Source organism: Cornus florida, unplaced genomic scaffold (assembly GCF_030987335.1).
Source record: "Cornus florida cultivar Cherokee Brave unplaced genomic scaffold, ASM3098733v1 CherokeeBrave_3.0.0_Hap2_Chr04, whole genome shotgun sequence".
Classification (NCBI taxonomy): Eukaryota; Viridiplantae; Streptophyta; class Magnoliopsida; order Cornales; family Cornaceae; genus Cornus; species Cornus florida.
The window spans coordinates 73,786,589-73,808,214 of NW_026775574.1; the positions used below are offsets into that span (position 1 = coordinate 73,786,589).

The following is a 21,626-nucleotide window of genomic DNA, read 5'->3' on the forward strand; positions in this document are numbered from 1 at the left end:
CCCAAGAAAAAGACTACTGAGCTGCACATTGCTGAGGAAGATAAGTTGATAGCTGATGTGTCAAAGCTAAATCTTTCAGCTATGGTTTCTGAAATCAACCTTGTGAGCAACAATAGAGAATGATGGGTGGACACAGGAGCTACTCGTTATATTTGCTCTGAAAAGAGGATGTTTACGACCTATAAAGCTATAGATAATGAAGAACTACTCTACTTGGGGAACTCTTCTACTGTAAAGGTTGAAGGACAAGGAAAGATTAAGCTACTAATGACCTCAGGGAAAGAGCTCACTCCTAATAATGTGCTGCATGTACCAGACATCAGGAAGAACTTGGTCGCTGGGTCACTCCTAAGTAAGAATGGGGTTCAAGCTGGTCTTTGTATCTGACGAGTTTGTGCTAACTAAGAATGGGGTGTATGTGAGCAAAGGGTATCTAAGTAATGGATTATTCAAGTTTAATGTAATGACTGATGTACCCAAAGCTATTAATAATAATAATAAAGCTAATGCTTCTTCTACTTATATGATTGAGTCATCTGATGTGTGGCATGGTAGGTTAGGACATGTTAATTATGATACGATTCGTAGATTAATTAACATGGATTCTATACCTAAATTTAGTATTGATTTAAATAAAAAATGTCAAACATGTGTAGAAGCAAAATTGACTAAAACCTCATTTCACTCTATAGAGCGAAGTACTGAACCTCTAGCATTCATTCACAGTGATATCTGTGACTTTAAATCTGTGCCAACCAGAGGTGGGAAAAAGTATTTCATTACTTTTATTGATGATTGCATAAGATAATGTTATGTATACTTGTTAAGAAGCAAAGATGAAGCCTTGGAAATGTTTAAACATTACAAGAATGAGGTTGAGAATCACCTTAGCAAAAAGATAAAGGTGTTTAGAAGTGATAGAGGTGGTGAATACGAAACACCGTTCTTTGACATTTGCTCAGAACATGGTATTATTCACCAAACTATCACTCCTTATTCACCTCAACAGAATGGTGTTGCTGAACGCAAAAATCGTACCTTAAAAGAAATGATGAATACTATGTTGATAAGTTCTGGTTTAACCTAGAATTTGTGGGGTGAAGCTTTTATGTTCTCAACAAAATACCTCAAAAGAAAACAAATGTGACACATTATGAATTATGGAAAGGTCAAAAACCTTCATATAAATTCTTAAAAGTATAGGGGTGTTTAGCTAAGGTTGCAGTTCCTACTCCTAAGAAAGTTAAAATAGGACCGAAAACCTTTGATGGTATTTTCATAGGCTATGCACAAAATAGTAGTGCATATCGTTTCCTTGTGCATAAATCAGACATTCCAGATATCCATGTCAATATAATTATTGAGTAAAGGAATGCTTATTTCTTTGAGGATATATTTCTGTGTAAAAATCTTCTTAAAAGAAATCATAATTTTGCTAATAGCAATATACAAGAGAATATAGACCAAGAGTTTATAAATAATAAAAATAAGGAAGAACCTAAACGTAGTAAAAGAGCTAGAACGTCTGTGACCCCCCAGATTTCAAAATGCGGGTTGGCCAGGCCCACGCCCGAATATCCAAGGATATAAAAAACAAATCAGTAATAATCGAACACAGAGTACAAAAAGAATAAAAATAGGAATAAATAATTTGCTGAAAGAAAACTAAAATAATAATCCAATAACTGAATCTTAGAATAAATTTCCATTAATAATAAAATCATCCTAATACAATAAATCATCCATTAATACAACTCGGGAATCCATACTGTGTGGACCCCTAGAAAATCCAATCTAAACAAGTGATAACAATAACTATCTACAACTGAAAAACGAAGCATAAAAGAATCTCCTATGTAGAATTGGAAGAATGAAGTAGACTGATCCCTACTCAGCACGAACAACCTCTACTCTTGATGAACACCTGAAAAATAATGGTGGGTCAAGCCCACAAAAAAGTTCTACTCTACTACAATCCAAGTAGAGATCCGATACACGTATACATCCTAATCAATCCAACAATAACTAGTAGTTCGTATATATATATATATATAAATACACACTATAGGAACCTCACAAGACTATAGGGTTGTCTCAACCTGAATAGTAGGTAACATGCAAATCGCACATAACATAAGCATGAGTACCTAGACCTACCACGGAAACAACTACACTATATCTAGCTACACATCCCTAGCAATATACGCACCCTAACCATAATCCTGAAATTCAAGCTCATATCATGGCACCATAATCATATATATATAATTCGTATAAGTATAGAACAAATATCATCCATCTGATACAGTGGCCTAACACGAATAAGGAGGACTCAACTCTATGATTAATCCATTCCCTTATAAATAAATAGGTAGGATTTAATTTTTTTAGTTAATCCATCCCTAGAATGCCACCATCCCATACTGGTGCATTAAACCATACAATCCATAAACAAATAGGTAGGACTTAACTTCTTTGGTTAATCCGTCCCTAAAATGCCACCGTCCCATACCGGTGCATTAAACCATACAGTCCAATCAATGATGCAACAGATAAAATAGTACATCAATTAATCTATAAATAATATGATACATATCATATAGTTATCCTTTGCATTTATTTAGGCAAATACAACAGTTTAAATAGCATGTAATTAACTTACCTTCCAAGTAATTAACCTACATCTCAGATAAACATAATAAAGGTTTATAAACATTGTTTAAAAACTATTTAAACATGAATTTCAATTGTTAAAGCAATTAAATTAATCTATATTCATCCAATTTAAACAACTTCAGTTGCACTTATTTAAGCAAGTACAACAATTTAAATAGCATGTAGTTAACTTACATTCCAAGTAATTAACCTACATATTAGATAAATTATATAAAGGTTCATCGCCATTATTTAAAACTATTTCGACATTAATTTAAATTGTTAGAGCAATTAAATTAATTCCTTCATCCAATTAAAAAACTTATAGGTTATTTAATTCCCAACTATCCACATCCTTAGCACATATAGGTATATTGTGCATTCTGGGATTTCCCAAGTCCATTTAATCATTTAATAATTGATTAGAAATAGATTTAAACAAATTTGGATGCTTAAAACCAAAAATCCAAAGTTGCAGCCCAACTGAGCAGGCTTGATTGCCAACCAAGTTGGCTCGATTACCAATCGAGTCGGCTCAGTTCCAACTGAGTTGACTCGATTGATACTGAAGTCATCTTCTTCATCGGTTCAGCCTCTGTAAACCCTAAAACTTCATTGTTAAGGCCTCTAAGCTTCAATCTAAGTCCCATACGTCCATACTAAAGTATTTTAGATGTTTTAACATGCAAATATTAAACTTAAACATCAATTATGCATCAAAAATCCAAGAATCATTCAAAACAAGAACATGTAAATAAACACATTAAACCCTCTGTTCTAAACCAATTCAAGCATGCACAATTATTCAATTATGTTGTTTAAGCCCCTAGAATTTCCTAGGCATGTATAGAAACATAGATCAACAGGGAGAGAGTAAGAGAAGAACTTGCCTCTTAAGGTTTCGGAATAAAAACCTTAAACCTCTTTCTTCTATAATTTTTCCGGCCACCTCTTGGCTACCTTCTCAATCCTCTGTGCTTCTAGTTCAACCCACGACCAACCCTCCTAACCTCTCCTTGGTTCAGCCTTGAACCCTTGGCCAAAACCTCCTTCTTTTCCCTCACATTTTCCTCTTTGTATCTCTCAGCCTCTAAGTATATAATATATCACGTATATAAAACCTAGCCTCTCACAGATTTATACTCTTATATATATACAACATATAACCCTAATCCTATATTAACACTAAGTCTGCTAACTTAAGGAAAACAAAAAAGAAAAATATAATATATATATATATATATATATTATAAAAGTCTGCTAACTAAACTAACATGATATATATATATATAGGTATGTATATATAACTTATAATTATATATATAATACTACTATTTTATTATTATTTAAATTACTATATACAAATAATAATAATAATAATAATAACAATTAGAAAACTATCCTTATATACATATATACCCATATATATATGTACAACCATCCATGGGTAAATATTTGTACCCATCCAACTCCCATCCAAGTAGTCCAAGCAACCCATTGGGTTGGTCCATTACTACTATCTAAATCCATTCCTTTTAAAAATAAAATACAACATAAAACAATTAAATCATTTAATCCTAACAAATAATTACAATTAAACCACACATCAATTAAGCAAGCAAAACACCCAATTAATTAACTACACAAGCACTCAATTTAATTAAACAAATAATACAAATAACACATATACAAATAGCCAATTAATCAAGTAACACTTAATTCAATTAAACACATAAGCAAATTAGTCAAATAATCAATTAAACAATTAAAAATGTAATTAAAATAAATAAATAAATACCGAGACTATCCTTTTAAAATTAGGGGTATTACTGTGATGCTTCCAAATTTTAGCATTTTTCATTTTTTTCTGGGAATTTTTCGCCGCAAGGGCATTTTTGTCTTTTCACTTATCGTCCGGAATTGTTGTTGGGTCCAATTTTATTTTGTGGAATTTAATTTGTGTGATGATGTAGCATTTATTTAGAGGAGTATTTTATGTATATGAGGTGTAAATTAAGCAAAAAGAAAAAGAGAAAAGAAAATTAAAGTAAGTGGGCCCCACCACCCACCCACAAAATGGGTGAGAAACCCATTTCTCTCTCTCACTCTCTCTTTCCCGTAAGCCCTTCTGCTCTCTCATTTTCTCTCTTCTTTTTCTTTTCACTTGTGAACCAAACTTTGGATTTTGATTTCTCACTCATCGCTTATCGGATTGAGGGGCCGTTTGAGGCAAAACGAAGCTTGTGTCAAGCTCTATACATCCATACCATCAATTTCCAACTTTGGGCACCTATTGGAGTGCGAATTTGAAACCCATTTCTAGGGATTTCGCTTGATTTCGGGGTAGGGGCATCTTAATCCATTTACTTCTTGTCCCATTGTGAATTATGTATCTCTTATGTGCTAACATGCTCTACTTGAGATTTTTTTGTGTTGATGATTTCTTAAATGTGGTCTAGAGAATTTCATGACTTTCATTTTGATTGGTTCCATGTAAAAAGTATGTCTAGATTGTAGCTTTGTGATGTTAAATGTGTTGTTGATTTAATTGAAGATGGTGAACATGATATATGCCTAGATGTATTATGTTGTGCTTAATTGTGTTGTTACTCCATTCGAATATGTTAACATGTTATATGTTTAAGTTATGGGGTAAAATTTTGTATGTTATAATATCGAAGGCATGTCACATATACATACATGCATGCTCATGTCATTGGGATACATAAAAAGGGGTGAATTTGTCAATGGAATGAAATGAGGAATTTTGGGAGATGATGGTTTTTGTGAAATGGTTTTGATAAACCCGGTCGCTGCGGAGTTACCAACGGGCCGGTAGGTTAATGTAACCTAGAGGGAACTAAGGAGAGTACCCTAGCGTGGTTGAGCTATTCGGGCCCCTCGATGGCGCTGCGGAGTCACCAAAGGCCTAGGGACGGTAGCCAATCCTTCTCTCGTTGCGGCGGAGTTACCAAAGGGGGTTACATTAACATTTGAAAGTGATGGTTTCGAGAATGAAAATGGGGAGTGACATTGGCATGCATTTGCATTCATTGCATTGTATTGATTATATTGGGAAATGACTTGTGTGTTGTATAAGATCCCCTACGTTGAATGATCCCTATTTCCCATTGGCCTATTCTTTGCTTGAATTCACAAGGACACAAGATTTGTGTCTTAAGTGTCACCTACTGAGCATATAGCTCACCCTACTATTTATACATTTTTTTTTCAGGTCTTGGAAAAGAACTGGTGGACGACAACCCACCTCAAGCTTGAGCGATACTAGAAGCTCACTTTTGTGTCTTTTGTATATTCCCCATTATTTTTGCAAAGCACTAAAAGTGTAAAGGTATATATATATATATATATATATATATATATATATATATATATATATATATATATATATATATATATTGTAAAACTTTGTCATGTAATGTAACTAAGGTATTTGATGGTATTTTGGATGGGAATTTGATAGCATGTAACCTTGTTGATGAATGGGAATGATAATTTTAATTAAAGTAATTATCGGTGTTATTTGACTATGTATGATCATATACTGTTGCCGTGAATTCAGAAATTAGTTGCATGACAGGTTAAGAATGCATTTAAACAGGTTACGGTAGGTCCAAATTTTGGGGAGATTATGCCGAATTTAAAAAAAAAAAAAAAAAATGGTATCAGTTAAGGGTCGTTACAGAAATGGTATCAGAGCCATGGTTTGAAAAACCTTAGGACGACGGGTGGTGGCTTACCTAGACGGAGTAGAAAGTTGACTTGTGATGAATGTGCACTTGTGTTTATGTGTTTACCATTTTAAGAGGCATGCCTACTTGTTTACTTGCTTAAATGTTTTCTTGTTTACGTGAAATACATGCTTACATGTTTACAGTTTGAGAATATGCTTAATTACTATATGCTGATGTGTTTAAATGCTGAGATTTATGTTGCATGATCATGTATAAGGAATAATAGATAATCTAACCGCGTAAATGAAAGGTGAAAGAAAAGAAAAGTATAATGATTGTATGAGGATTATGATAACGAGGAGTAATAGGCACAGTGTGTGCAGTTCTGATTTTGGTGTCAGTATGACAAGCAACGAGCGTATGCAAAGGCATTTCGTATAGTATCATGGATTCATTTATTTTGCATCCGTGTATGTGTCCATTTCCCTATGTAGCTATACGGTTAAACATTAGAGTGATTGTTAGCATGTTGGGGTATTTGTCATGGCATCGAGGGATAAGTGAGTCTTGACTTTAGAAGGTGAGGAGCTCGGTTGCTCCAGGGTTGTTTGGGTGTTGGTTCTTGTCAAACTAATAACGTAGGTTTTAGCTCGTGGAAGGAGTTATTTCAGGTGCAATTATTTTAATCTTCTTATCGTGTTTTGTGCGGTGCTTAGAGCACGACCGTAGAACGGGGTTCTTAATTCATGGCTAAATGCCCTTATTATGTTTGAGTGTTTAAAGCTTTGAGTCAGGGTTGTATGATTGTGTTGTGTTTGATCCTTTTTCTTTCTGTTTTAGAATCATGCCTCCAAAGAGACGTAGAGAAGCAGATGATGGTGAGGAACAGGATGAGCTTGTTGATTGGGATCTTTTGATTAAGAATTTGGTTGAGGCTATGACAAACTTTGTGCGTGCAGTAGTTATAGAAGCTCAGAGGTCGGTGACACAGTCAGGGATGACAGGGATTAGAGACGGATCAGGAGATGGAGACTTGTGGAATCGGGTTAAAGAGGTGGAGATGTTGTCTAAGAGTCATGTACGAAAAATGCTAAAGGGTGATTCTCCTCATTCTCCAGTTACTTTTGCTTCACCGCCGGAGACATCCGGTAAGGTCAAAAAGGCTTGTTATAAGTGTAAGCAGATAGGTCATTTGAGAGTAGAGTGCCCTTGGGATCGGCCCAGTTCTGGAGTCTGTTTTGTGTGTGGCCAGTCTGATCATAAGAAGAAGGATTGTCCCAAAAGAAGTGGAATTCCAATTGGCGGGGTAAATTCAGGGCAAGAACTGATTCAACCTTCAGTATCACAGATTGGTGTTCAGCTTGGAGAGTCACCAGAGGGACCTCCTGTGGACGAAGGTATGTAATTATAATTGTTTATAGTATTTCATTGGTATTTTCTTTTAGTGAGTGTTCGGATTAACGAGTAATGGAGATGGTGATGGTAGTGGCATTGATGTTGAACTTAGGACACAAAATTTTCTTGATTAGGCATGTCGACTACTTTAAAAGGAATGGATTAGGTAGTCGGTTAAGCGTTGTGAATGATTGTATTGTTGATGATTCTAAGGAGACAAGTGGGTGTTGAGTATTCTGGATTTTGTGCTCATTTTGTTTGAAGATTTGTCGGCATGATATTGCCGTATGGAGATTCTTTTCTAGTGATGTATAGCGATCGTTATGGGGAGTATCGAAAGTAATGTTTGTTCTTTTGTTGCGATGATTTGTTTTAAGGATGTTTGAGGAAAAGTCATTAATAGTGATTGGATGATCCGATGGGATAAGAGGTTTGAACTGTTGATGGAAGGCGTGACAGTAGAGGTGTTATGGTGTTATGGTATGATGTTTAGTGCGGATAAGCAGTATAGTTTAAGGTATGATCCGCGGATGGATTGGAGAGATTATAAACTGTTGTTGTGTGTTGATAGGTAGGTGATGGGATTGTGCACTAGTTGAGGTGATTGTGGATAGTTGAGTTTTTAGAACCAATGGGAGTGGTGCTACCGGATAGGCACCTTTCTTTTGAGGAGTCAGTGGATTATTATGACTGTGGACAGGGGTCTTGTGTGCACGATGTTTGAGGTAATGTCGTTTTGAAGGGAGAAGGTGGAATAGGTAGTAAGATCTTATTTTATAACCTTGAGGTTGTCATTTGGGAATGATTGAATCTGAGTAGAATGGGGCTTGACGTTCAAAAGGCTGTGATTGTTTCTAACGTTAGTGTATCGTGAGAGTGAGTACTCTTGTCAGTCGGTTTTGGTTGGTATAAGTATTGCGATGTGTCGTATGTGAGGTTTCGTGTGTGTGTTTGATAGACTATTAGTGGCGAGGTCGCTTAGGTTGTATTCGCAATCTCTTATGTGTTTTCAGTTAGTTCTTTCCCTTGTACGTAAGGAGTTCTTTTCATCTCGGGTGGGATTAAGTGTCTATAACTAGACGATTGATGAGTAGCATGTGACAGGGTGTCGGTTGCGTTCAGGTGCGGGTCATTAGTCTCTTGTGAACTCGAGGCTCACTAGCTCCTTTCATTTGTTTTAGTCCTGACTAGGACGATAGTTGTTATGAGTCTTGTCTCTGACTAGGAGTTGTGCGCGGTTGTGGGTAGATGGATTGGTGAGCAGGTGTTGCTTCATTGGGGATCATCAATTGAGGTTCTAACTGAAGGGGTCGACTTACCTCCATAGGAGGATTGTTTAGTCTTTGGTTTTTGGTAGTGTTTGTTTTGAGAATGGCCTTGATTGGTGGGATGTGAGGCACGGGTTGCCAAATAAGGATTATGTTTTGATGATCGGTACCAACGATGGTGACTAAGAGATGTGTCATGAATTGCAATTTGAGGAAAATTAAGAGATGTGATAGGACTCATGTATTTGGCTGTTTTTATTAATGTCTGAATTGATCGGTGCTTTGAGGACAAGTGTTGGTGTTGTTTGAATACTAAGCAGTTAGGAAATGATTATGGTGTTCCATTGAGGAATAATAGGAACGATTGACCTTGGTTTGAGGTTTTTAGCATGAAATGATCGTATTGTGTATTTTGAAGAGGTCAGAATCGAATCGCATAATGTTATGATGATGATTACGGATTGAGGGTGATATGAAGTGATTGAAAGGCTTTAGGTTGATTGGTGATCGAGATATTAGCGATGTATTACTTTGGCTTGATATGATTGAGGCATGATTTATCTTGGGGAACTAGTATGTGATTGTATTGTTGATGAGGTCATGTGGAGTGACAGATTGATTCAAGAGTCGATCTTGTGTTGTTTTGTGAACTGTAGAAGATTGTGTTTGAGGTATAGACTTGAGGACAGGGATGACATCGGTGTTGAGATTAGAGTGAGGATAAGAATGGCCTGGCCAACCATTTCTCCTAAATCGATCCTTTTTTGGCACGATGTCGGGTCAAAGGTCAATGATCGTTCCGACTTGTTAGTGATAGTGAGAGTATAGTACAGTGTGTGGTGCTGATGTGACAGTGTGGACTTTTATAAGTTATTTTGGGTGACGAGAAGTGTTAAATGGTATTGGGTGTTTGATAACAGGTTTATGGTACAATCATTGATTATTGAGGATTTCGATTTGAGGACATGTGTTCAGAGTACAAGGTGGTGCATTTTATTATTTCGGTGGCTCGCGATTTTATGCTTGTTGAGAGATTTATTATTTAATTATCTTGAGGTTGATTAGTATGATAATTATTGATTAGTGTGATTGGTGGTTATCGTATGATTATGTAGTTGTATAGCCGTATGATTGATGACAGGTGTTGGTTTGATAATGATGTGATGATCTGAGATTAAGTCTGATCCTCGTTGGGGTATGGGTTGTCCCTTAAAGGGACGAGTTGAGATAGGATGTGATCATGACCAGGGGTCTTAGGATCATTGTTCTTTCGAGCCTTGTATAACAGTATAGAGAGAACCAGTGTTAGTTTTAAGTCAAGTATAGAATTCAGCAGGTTTAGTATTCAATGTTGTGAATGGTGAGCACCCTCCTAGGGTGGTGATCATTAGGTTTTTCTGACGACAGATTGTGATTGCTTGTTGACGTTCGACGTCAAAGGTAATAATGTAGGTGGATTCATAGTCTCGGAGTTTTGAAGGGTATTCTTGGAGGATGGGTGACTGTTGTGCTTCTTCTTTAAGGAGAATAGATTTCGAGGACGAAATCTCTTTAAGGAGGGTAGATTGTGATGCTTCCAAATTTTAGCATTTTTCATTTTTTCTGGGAATTTTTCGCCGCAAGGGCATTTTCGTCTTTTCACTTATCGTCCGGAATTGTTGTTGGGTCCAATTTTATTTTGTGGAATTTAATTTGCGTGATGATGTAGCATTTATTTAGAGGAGTATTTTATGTGTATGAGCTATAAATTAAGCAAAAAGAAAAAGAGAAAAGAAAATTAAAGTAAGTGGGCCCCACCACCCACCCACAAAATGGGTGAGAAACCTATTTCTCTCTCTCACTCTCTCTTTCCCGTAAGCCTTTCTGCTCTTTCATTTTCTCTCTTCTTTTTCTTTTCACTTGTGAACCAAACTTTGGATTTTGATTTCTCACTCATTGCTTATCGGATTAAGGGGCCGTTTGAGGCAAAACGAAGCTCGTGTCAAGCTCTATACATCCATACCATCAATTTCCAACTTTGGGCACCTATTGGAGTGCGAATTTGAAACCCATTTCTAGGGATTTCGCTTGATTTCGGGGTAGGGGCATCTTAATCCAACTACTTCTTGTCCCATTGTGAATTCTGTATCTCTTATGTGCTAACATGCTCTACTTGAGATTTTTTTGTGTTGATGATTTCTTAAATGTGGTCTAGAGAATTTCATGACTTTCATTTTGATTGGTTCCATGTAAAAAGTATGTCTAGATTATAGCTTTGTGATGTTAAATGTGTTGTTGATTTAATTGAATATGATGAACATGATATATGCCTAGATGTATTATGTTGTGCTTAATTGTGTTGTTACTTCATTCGAATATGTTGACATGTTATATGTTTAAGTTATGGGGTAAAATTTTGTATGTTATAATATTGAAGGCATGTCACATATACATACATGCATGCTCATGTCATTGGGATGCATAAAAAGGGGTGAATTTGTCAATGGAATGAAATGGGGAATTTTGGGAGATGATAGTTTTTGTGAAATGGTTTTGATAAACCCGGTCGCTGCGGAGTTACCAACGGGCCGGTAGGTTAATGTAACCTAGAGGGAACTAAGGAGAGTACCCTAGCGTGGTTGAGCTATTCGGGCCCCTCGACGGCGTTGCGGAGTCACCAAAGGCCTAGGGACGGTAGCCAATCCTTCTCTCGTCGCGGCGGAGTTACCAAAGGGGGTTACATTAACATTTGAAAGTGATGGTTTCGAGAATGAAAATGGGGAGTGACATTGGCATGCATTTGCATTCATTGCATTGCATTGATTATATTGGGAAATGACTTGTGTGTTGTATAAGATCCCCTACGTTGAATGATCCCTATTTCCCATTGGCCTATTCTTTGCTTGAATTCACAAGGACACAAGATTTGTGTCTTAAGTGTCACCTACTGAGCATATAGCTCACCCTACTATTTATACATTTTTTTTTCAGGTCTTGGAAAAGAACTGGTGGACGACAACCCACCTCAAGCTTGAGCGATACTAGAAGCTCACTTTTGTGTCTTTTGTATATTCCCCATTATTTTTGCAAAGCACTAAAAGTGTAAAGGTATATATATATATATATATTACAAAACTTTGTCATGTAATATAACTAAGGTATTTGATGGTATTTTGGATAGGAATTTGATAGCATGTAACCTTGTTGATGAATGGGAATGATAATTTTAATTAAAGTAATTATCGGTGTTATTTGACTATGTATGATCATATACTGTTGCCGTGAATTCAGAAATCAGTTGCATGACAGGTTAAGAATGCATTTAAACAGGTTGCGGTAGGTCCATATTTCGGGGAGGTTATGCCGAATTTAAAAAAAAAAAAAATTGGTATCAGTTAAGGGTCATTACATTACAATGTCTAAGTCATTTGGTCCTGATTTTCTAACATATATATTAGAGAATGAGCCACAAAGCTATAAGGAAGTTATGTCTCCTCTTGAAGCTTCTTTATGGAAAGAAGTCATAAGTAGTTAAATTGAATCCATCATATAAAATCAAACTTGGGAGTTGGTGGATCTTCTTCCTGGTACTAAACCTTTAGGGTATAAGTGGATTTTCAAGAGGAAGATAAAGCCTAATGGTTCAATTGATAAATATAAAGCCATGCTTGTTGCTAAGGGATACAGGCAAAAGGAAGGTTTGGAGTATTTTGATACATATTCACCAGTAACAAGAATAACATCCATTAGATTGTTACTTACTATTGTAGCATTGCAAAATTTAGAAATACATCAAATAGATATTAAGAGTGCGTTCTTAAATGGTGAATTAAAGGAGGAAATTTATATGGAACAACATGAAGGTTTTATAGTTCCAAGGAAAAAAAAAGAAAGTGTGCATGCTTGTAAAATCCTTATATGGATTAAAACAAGCACCTAAACAATGGCATGAAAAATTTGACAAAGTGATGTTGTCAAATGGTTTTAGAATCAATGAGTGCGATAAATGTGTTTATGTGAAAAACACTTAATATGGATATGTCATTGTGTGCCTATATTTGGATGATATGCTAATAATGGGTAGTAATGATGTTATAATCAAAACTACTAAAAAGATGTTGACCAAAAATTTCGATATGAAAGATTTAGGCATAGCTGATGTCATACTAGGAATCAAGATTTCTAGAACATCAGATGGTCTAGTATTATCTCTATCTCACTATATTGAGAAAATATTATAAAATTTTAATAAGGAAGATAGTAGTATTGTAAAGACTCATGTTGATGTAAATCTTAATTTATCGAAAAATATTGGTCCTAGCATATCACAACTTGAGTATTCTCGCATTATAGGAAGCTTAATGTATTTGATGAATTGCACATGACCAGACATAGCATACTCAGTTAATAAATTGAGTAGATATACAAGTAATCCAAGAAAGAACCATTAGACTGCAATAATCAGGGTTCTAAGGTATTTAAAATATACCATAAGTTATAGATTGCATTATTCTAGATATCCAGTAGTACTTGAAGGATACAGTGATGCTAATTGGATATCAGATATGAAGGATTCTAAATTCACAAGTGGCCATGTCTTTACTATTGGAGGAGGTGCCGTATCTTGGAAATCTTCAAAATAGACTTGTATTGCCAGATCCACTATGGAATCTAAATTTATTGATTTGGATAAAGCTGGTGAAGAAGCTGAGTGGCTTTGTAATTTCTTAGAAGATATTCCAAATTGGTCTAAACTTGTGCCCGCTATATGTATACATTGCGATAGTCAATCAGCAATTGGAAGGGCACAAAGTAATATGTATAATGGTAAGTCTCGACATATACGTCAATGACATAATACCGTTGGACAATTGTTCTCAAGTGAGATAATCCCAATAGATTATACCAAGTCAAAAGATAATTTAGTGGATCCGTTTACAAAAGGTTTGACAAAAGAGCAAGTGTATAGTTCATGGAAGGGAATGGGATTAAAGCCGAAAGCTAACGAGTCATCTTAATGGAAACCCAACCTAGTTAACTGGAGATTCTAAGATCTAGGTTCAAAGGGATAATAGAAATTCTGAATGGCTCACCAGAAACACTGGGAAGATTTAATCTTCCACCCATTTCTCTGATGAGACAATGCTACCTATAGCAATGATTGAGATAAGATATGCTATTAATGACTCTTATATCTTGAAAATTCAAGTAAGGTATGGTAGGATACTCTTAATAAGAATTCACCTATATGAGTGTGAAGTAAGGCTGCTTTTATGAGAACTTCTAAGGCTAAGTTTTCTAGAGCGCTCGTAAAATACTAGGAGTTGTTCAAGGCCATATGAACACAACCATGAGAACCGACTTTATGCGGAAGGGAATTGTGTGTTTGCTAGTGTCTTGGTTTACATCAACTACTAAACAGTTCAAGACATCATGTTCACTGGTTAGCCAATAAATCCGATAGTAATATACTAGGGAAGGTTCAAGGCCAAAAGCTACCTATCCCAATACAGTTACTTTCTAATAGTACTCTCTCTAGTATCTGTATCTTCTTCATTTGTAATTAACGCCAATTTACATTCATGAGGGGGATTGTTGGAAACAGGGTATACAAAATAGAAACTTTGGATGAAATTTGGAATAGATTCCGCTAAAATTTTTTTGCGAATCTATAGATGAAAGCGTTCGGTATATTTATTTTCTCAAATCCGTTTCTGAGTGAATGAGAAATTAGCTCCAAAGTGTGGTGTTTTGATAAGCCTAAATGGGTATGCAAAATGTGAGAAGTGCTTGTCCCACATAGAAAAAAAATGTTGAAACCAATTGAAGTTTAAATAAGCTAAGTTTAAGATTTGGGCTTGGGCTTGGGCTTGGGCCTAATTGTAAAGTCCGGTTATTCTTTTTACTAAATGGAATTTTGGATTGGGCCTATTTTTGGGCTGGGCTTATTTAAATGGGTTTCACAAATGGGTGGTTGGTTTTTTGGGTGGTTGGTTTTTTGAATTTATATTAAAAAATAACTTTTTAGTTTTTTTCCAAAGAGTTGCACCTTTTTTCAAACCATTATAACCCATGGTTGCACCCACCCGAAAAGGCACCTTGCTACCTATAAATACCCCCTTTTGGATCATTTGCAAAATACACCAATTCAGAATACTTCTTCTCATTTATGAATTCTCTTCCTCCTTCTCTCTTCTTGTGGGTTCAAGCCTTAGTCTATGGGTTCAAGCCTTAGTCTGTGGGTTCGAGTCTTATCTGTGAGTCCGAGTCCGAGTTTGAGTCAGAGAGTACAACACCGAGCTGGTTCGCCTATTCCTTCGGTTTATAATGCTACTACCAAAGGAAGACAAGTCGTTGTATCTTGAGAAATAGACGCCACTGAGTCTGTTAGTACCATAGCGGGGTGAATCTCTCGTAAGGACATAGAATCAAATTCTAGCCTCAACTTTTAATCAGGTTCATTTATTTTATAATTCTTATTTTATTATATTAAATTATATATTATAACAAATTATATATATAGATTATTATTTTATAATAATAATTACATATATATATATATATATATATATCTACATATTTAATCATCATATTTTAACATAATATTTAAATAAATAGTACTATAGTTTATGGTATAGTTAGACCATATTTTGGACAATAGGAACTAGCTACGAAAAGAAAATATTAGACTTCTCAGAACATATCCAATGGGGTTGCCATATGAGTTGCCAATTCAAAATATAGCAGGTGGGTTAAAATTGGGCTCTCCAATGGGCTGCTATATTGGCTGCCAAAATTTGCCTTTGCCATTTTTTGTGCCAAATCTAGCAAAACAAATAGCAATAACTATTTTTATATTTTATGCCAAATCTAACAGAAATATATGGGTTTTGAACTTTTGATTACAAAACAAGAATTACAAACCTTGATATATATATATATATATATATATATATATATATATATGTATATGCATACACAAAATCAAGAATTACAGACCTCGATTAGTTGATTTAGAAAAAAAAAATTTAAAACAAAACCCATACATACAAGTTAGCGGTTGTAGAGAGAGAGAGAGGGGGGGGGGGGGGGGGGGGGGGCAAGCTTGAGAATTGAGAGACAGCGGCTGAAGCTTGCGAACGACAAACCCAAACTGGAACAGCAGGCGATGGAAACTGAAAGATAAGGGTTTTGATTTTTTGAACAATCTAAAATGATACGCCGATATGGGTTTTGATATAGGTTATAGGTTTTGAACTTTGGATTCTTGTAGACAGATAGATAAACTAAAATATATGGGTTTTGAACTTCTGATTCTTGTAGATTTTGTAGTTTGCAGTTGCATAGAGAGAGAGAGAGAGAGAGAGAAGGCAAGTTCTCAGAGTTGAGAATGAGAATAGAGATGGAGGCGATTGGGGAGGCTGAAATGATTTGCCCTAAAAATATATATATTTTTAATAATAATATAATCAAATATATATAATATACATATATATATATAAATTTCTGAAAAAGAAAAAAATATATATTATATAAAAAAATTAATTCACAAATAGTGATAAAAAAAATATAATTTGTTTTTTTTTTTTTTTTTTTTTTGGTCCTTTTTTGACCAGATATTTTAGATATTTACTTCCTTTTAATTAGGTTTAATTTTAGTTTCCTTCTAACATCTACAACTTGACTTAAAATGTGCCTAATATTAATATTACTGATGCAAATATGAATGGTGGGAATGGTAATTGAAAAAGAATAGTGGTTGTGTCAAAAAATAGCATTTTGCATGAAATGCACTATTGAAATATAATTGCTAAAATGTAACATTTTGATACTGTAGCACCTGTCAAAATATAAATTTAGCATGTGAAAATGACTTTTAACATTAGAGATGGTCTCAATTAACAAATGTGACCTTATTTGACAGCGAGTGAGCTCATAAATAGACACACTTTTGTCATTGTACAGAAATTATAGAGTTCACAACTACCAGCTGTAAGAAGCACCTTATTTGACACCAAGTGAGGAATCTGTCCACACGTATTGTCATTGTAGCCTCTTTTTATTTTCTGAAGTAGTTTGTATCATGCATAGAGCTCCAAGCTAGCTAACCTTGGGGTGGGAATAGCAAGCAGTGAAGTTGTTTTCCTCATAACAATCCCAAATTTCCCTGAAAGCTCAAGCACTTCGCCCTTTGGAATTTGCCAGTCGAATGAATGCAAGAGCGAAGCCAATATGTCCATAAGCATTTTCTCTGCTAGGGGTAAGCCTGCGCATATTCTTCTTCCGGATCCAAATGGAATATACGGAAGATTGTTGCCAGTGTAATCCCATTTGCCCGGTTCACTAAAGAACCTCTCAGGCTTGAACTCAGATGGATCATCCCAAACCTGAGGGTCCCTATGCAATGCCCAAACATTAAGAAAGACCATAGTGTTCTTTGGTATGGTGTAGCCACCTACTGTGCAAGATTTACTCGGAGTCTTTGGGACTAAGAGAGGGAGTGGAGGGTGTAACCGGAATGTTTCCTTCACTACTGCATCCAAATAGTGTAGTTTGGGGAGATGGGACTCTTCAACAATGTTCATTCCAACAACTTCTGCTAACTCTTCTTGGACCTTTTTCATTACTCCTGGATGGTACATGAGCTCTGCCATCACCCACTCAGCCATGGTTGCTGTTGTGTCGGTCGCACCGGCCACAATGTCCTGTTACAAACATTTTGCTAGCATAAGTTCAATTCTCAATATCATCAGTTTGCATAAACTGACTCTAGTATAGGATATGATGCATTTTTTTGATCTATTTGTTTAGTATGGCATCAGAGCACAATCAAGTGCAATGGATAGGCCTAGTTCTCTATGAAGGTAATTCGATCATAGGATAAAGTGATTGATAAAAGCTTCGGGTATTAACTCAAGAATGTTACAATTAGGACCAATCATCTGATGGATACCATCTAAATCAAGTGCATAGCAAGTCTGTTTCATTAATTACAAGCTTAAATTTAACCATCCAATATAAAATCTAGAATGAATGACCAGAACTAAATGAAACTAAAAATAAATGAAGAAACGCATAAGATTGGCCCTTCCTATTCTAGGTGAGACCTACTTCGTTTTAAGGATGTGCCTAAATATCAGCTAAAGATGCAATATCATAAATGTTGGCAAAAGAAATTACTATCAACATGGCCTTGATTTGTGTCAAGGTAAGTGGACTTGCAGTATCTTCCTTCTCCTTCTTCATCGCCAAAAGGATTTCAAGAAAATCCTTCCTTTCTTTGTCCTTGGACACCCCTGCTCCCACGCAACTGTCCAATCTCATCCGTTCAGCTATGACATCATCTAGTATTCGTTCTACCCATGCTAGGAGCCTCTTTCCTTGTCGCTTCACGCCCTGTATATCAAACTTTGCAAGCATCGGAAAAAAGTCAGATATGTTGGGAACTCCACCTAGTCCAACGAGTTTTTGGATTACCTCCTGAAACTCATATCGAACACTACTATTCTTCTCCCCTTCTAGTGTGTCACCCCACAACATGCTCATCACAACATTTTGTTCTGTCAAAAAAATTATTTTTCCAATATCCAAAGGCTTGCCAATCTTGGCATACACATCTCTAATTGTCTTCCTAACCTCCTCTTTTCGAAGATTGTGACAAGCCTCAAGATTGGCGTTACTCATCATCTCTCGCACAAACATTTTGCGCATATTGCGCCAATAGGAACCATATGGGCTCCATAATATATCAAGCCCACCATATGAGACGGCCAATCCTGCAATTGGCACGTCACGGTTAGCAAAACTTATGTCCTGGTCGCGAAGCACCTCTTTTGCAAGGGAGGGTGAGCTCAGAACTATACAGAGTTTTTTTCCTAGCCAGAGCTTGTAGATTGGACCATAACGATGAGCCAATTCTGAAAATATTATGTGTAGGTTAATGCCTAGAAATGGGAGGTACCCAACGACTGGTAAGCCACGAGGCCCTGGTGGCAATGGAGCCACTCCTGTTCTTGACTTCACAGATGCCCATAGGTACCAGAAGATTGCTAAAATCACCACTGAAACAGTGAGAATGTATAGAGCAAGCTCATCTTTTTTGTTGTTGCCCTTCCACCACCATGTCCATTGTGCATCCTCGTTTAGAAGATCAGAATTCATGTTCGCAGACTATTGATTTCTGAAATTAGACAATAGAAACTCCTTTAAAATTTTTTGCATAGAAGAGCATATAAGAAAATTCTAACATAAATAAACTCATGAATCTAAATGCATAAATTCAATTAGGAGACATACCCGATACGATGACCTTCAACCCTCTAATCTTCCCTCTGCGATGATGGATTCCATATTTTTTACACACATATATAGGTGAGGGTTGTGACTGTTCCATTAGAAATGAAGAGATGTGTTGGTCAACAAATACAACTCTTAATGAAGAGGTGTGTTCCAATAGTCATTGATATGTGCCTAATTAATGTCAGACTATTAATTTTACTTACATTCTCCGACTTAGTTTAACAATAATTAATTAATCATTGAGTATACTACATAATTTAATCCATATATTTATAAGAAACATTTTTACCATTCAATTTGGAGTATTAATATGGGATCAAGGGCATCATTATATCATCAATGATATAAGACACCAATGGTCGCTGATACTAACAAACTCAACTCCAACGTCACATGTATATTGCATGTGCATCTATTCAATATAATATTCATGCCATGCATCGGTCGTACCGTGTCTTAATAAGGACACACCGTGTCTCAAAACCAAACACTTAAATCACGAATTTTTCATACATACGTGCACCAATATGAAAAATCTAGTAAATGAGATAATAATTGTGATCACAAAATAAAATTGCCTTTACCTCAGCCAAATACAACCTCCCACTAAGTAAATTAATATTGTCAAAAAGAAATATGCATACTTACTATACATCATTAGCGGCAACCCTTAGTCATGGGATTAGCAATTTTTTTTTGTGTATCAATATGCTCAATCAGACTCTAGCTGGTTCTGTATCCTCTATTTCACAACAAGGTATTAACGATCATATTTTAGACTAACTTGAACTCTTGTTGTTTTCTTTTAATACAAGACTGTAGTGAAATTATTGACCTGAAATCCAAAACTGATATTTTATGATGCATTAAACATGGCCTTATAGCATGCAAATAACCTCCGCTTCTATCACTTATCATAATAGTAAAACAATACTTGAAATGGATTTTAATATTGTCTTGACAACCAGCAAAGTCAGTTTTTTTACCACCCCAAACTTGTCGGTCTTATTATATAATAGATGGTTCTTAATCATTTGTAAATACCTTATAAATTTCTTTGCCGCTCACTATCGATCCAGACCAGAATCATTGTGATATCTCCTAACTTTACAATAGCTAATGTTATATTATAGTTAACCATATGCAAAACCTGAGCATACATAGGTTGATTCCCAAAGGCTTAAAAAATGTCTTTTACCTAATACTGCTATATATATTTTAGATTACCAATTTCTCAACTTTTACAATGGGTGTGGGGCGGCTCAATATAATTTGAGGCCTTTGGCAAAAATTATAAAAATGACCCCTTAATATATTAATAATATTATTTAAATGAAATTGTTTGAGAGTAGACAATGCAAATCAAAGTGAATAATTTTTTTTTTCACTATTGTATTATTTAAAAATTATTTAAAAATTAATTTCCACAATTATTAGTTAATTGTTTTAGATTAACTATTACTTAAATATATCTTCAATAGAAACGTGGAAGAAGGGGAGGAGGGAAAAAAAAAATTAGATAAGGATAGAATTGTGAATTTTGATGGAAAGTGAAGTGACAATTTTAGAATTAATCAAATTCTTTAGCGACGGGGAGTATAATAATATAATAAAATAAAGAAGTCTATAACCTATATTGTTAATGTGACAACCCAGATTTTTAAGAATTTAAATTATATTTATTTCATGATTTTTAGCTATCTAAGATTGAGTATTTAATTTTTTATTGGAGTTGTTTTTTAGAAGTTGATTTGATTTTGTGCTTATATTTATATATATAGTCAAATGAAGAAAAGGGAAGCAGGTGCCGAAAATTTAGAAGAATGAAAGAATTAGAAAGGGTGCACAGAGAGGGCCGAGATTGAGGAGGGACAGAGAGTGAGCCGAGAGTCTGCAGAGTAGGCCGAGACTTGATGATCCAGTGAGGAAATTCTTTTTTCAATGTAGGGTTCTCTATACCTTGAATGGCTTGGAGTGGTTTTGCTTCAATGGTTTTTATTAAATGTTTTAATTAAATGCATATGTATTTTGTTTATATTCACCTGAATATTTATATTTTGTGAAATTGTTTTATTAAACCTCCATGAAATTCTTATTATGGTTTTTCCTACTGGGATTTTTTGTCTCACCACCCTCCAGTTTCAGGTACCGAAGATGAATGGGGATTGTAAGTTTCGGGTTTAGGTGGAAGAGTCAGCGTTGCAGGATTTATTTTATTTATTTAGAGAATTTTGTATATTTTTAAGGAAATTGACTTTGTGAAAAAGAAGGCTTTTTTTTTTTTTTTTTTTTTTTTTTTTTTTTTTTTTTATGATCCTGTGTGTATCTTGATGTA

The 21,626-nt window shown here is 35.3% G+C and overlaps 1 protein-coding gene across 1 annotated transcript; it reads right to left on the reverse strand.

Annotated features, from left to right (window-relative positions):
- Positions 1-16,833: 16,833 nt before the first annotated feature.
- Positions 16,834-19,358, reverse strand: LOC132303537 (labd-13Z-ene-9,15,16-triol synthase, chloroplastic-like). Its single transcript, XM_059800836.1, has 3 exons — positions 19,289-19,358; positions 18,173-19,172; positions 16,834-17,697 (listed from the first exon to the last, which is right to left on the reverse strand). Exons 2-3 carry the CDS (start codon positions 19,151-19,153, stop codon positions 17,074-17,076), a joined length of 1,605 nt encoding a protein of 534 aa, XP_059656819.1. The 5' UTR covers positions 19,154-19,172; positions 19,289-19,358; the 3' UTR covers positions 16,834-17,073.
- Between the last annotated feature and the right edge of the window lie 2,268 nt (positions 19,359-21,626).

Excerpts from the sequence above, each read along its gene's own strand:
- LOC132303537 (XM_059800836.1), bottom strand. The coding sequence starts at position 19,153 with ATGAATTCTGATCTTCTAAACGAGGATGCACAATGGACATGGTGGTGG. Across the intron at positions 17,698-18,172 it reads AAATCAAGGCCATGTTGATA|GACATTGTGGCCGGTGCGAC; the intron begins GTAATTTCTTTT and ends TGTTTGTAACAG.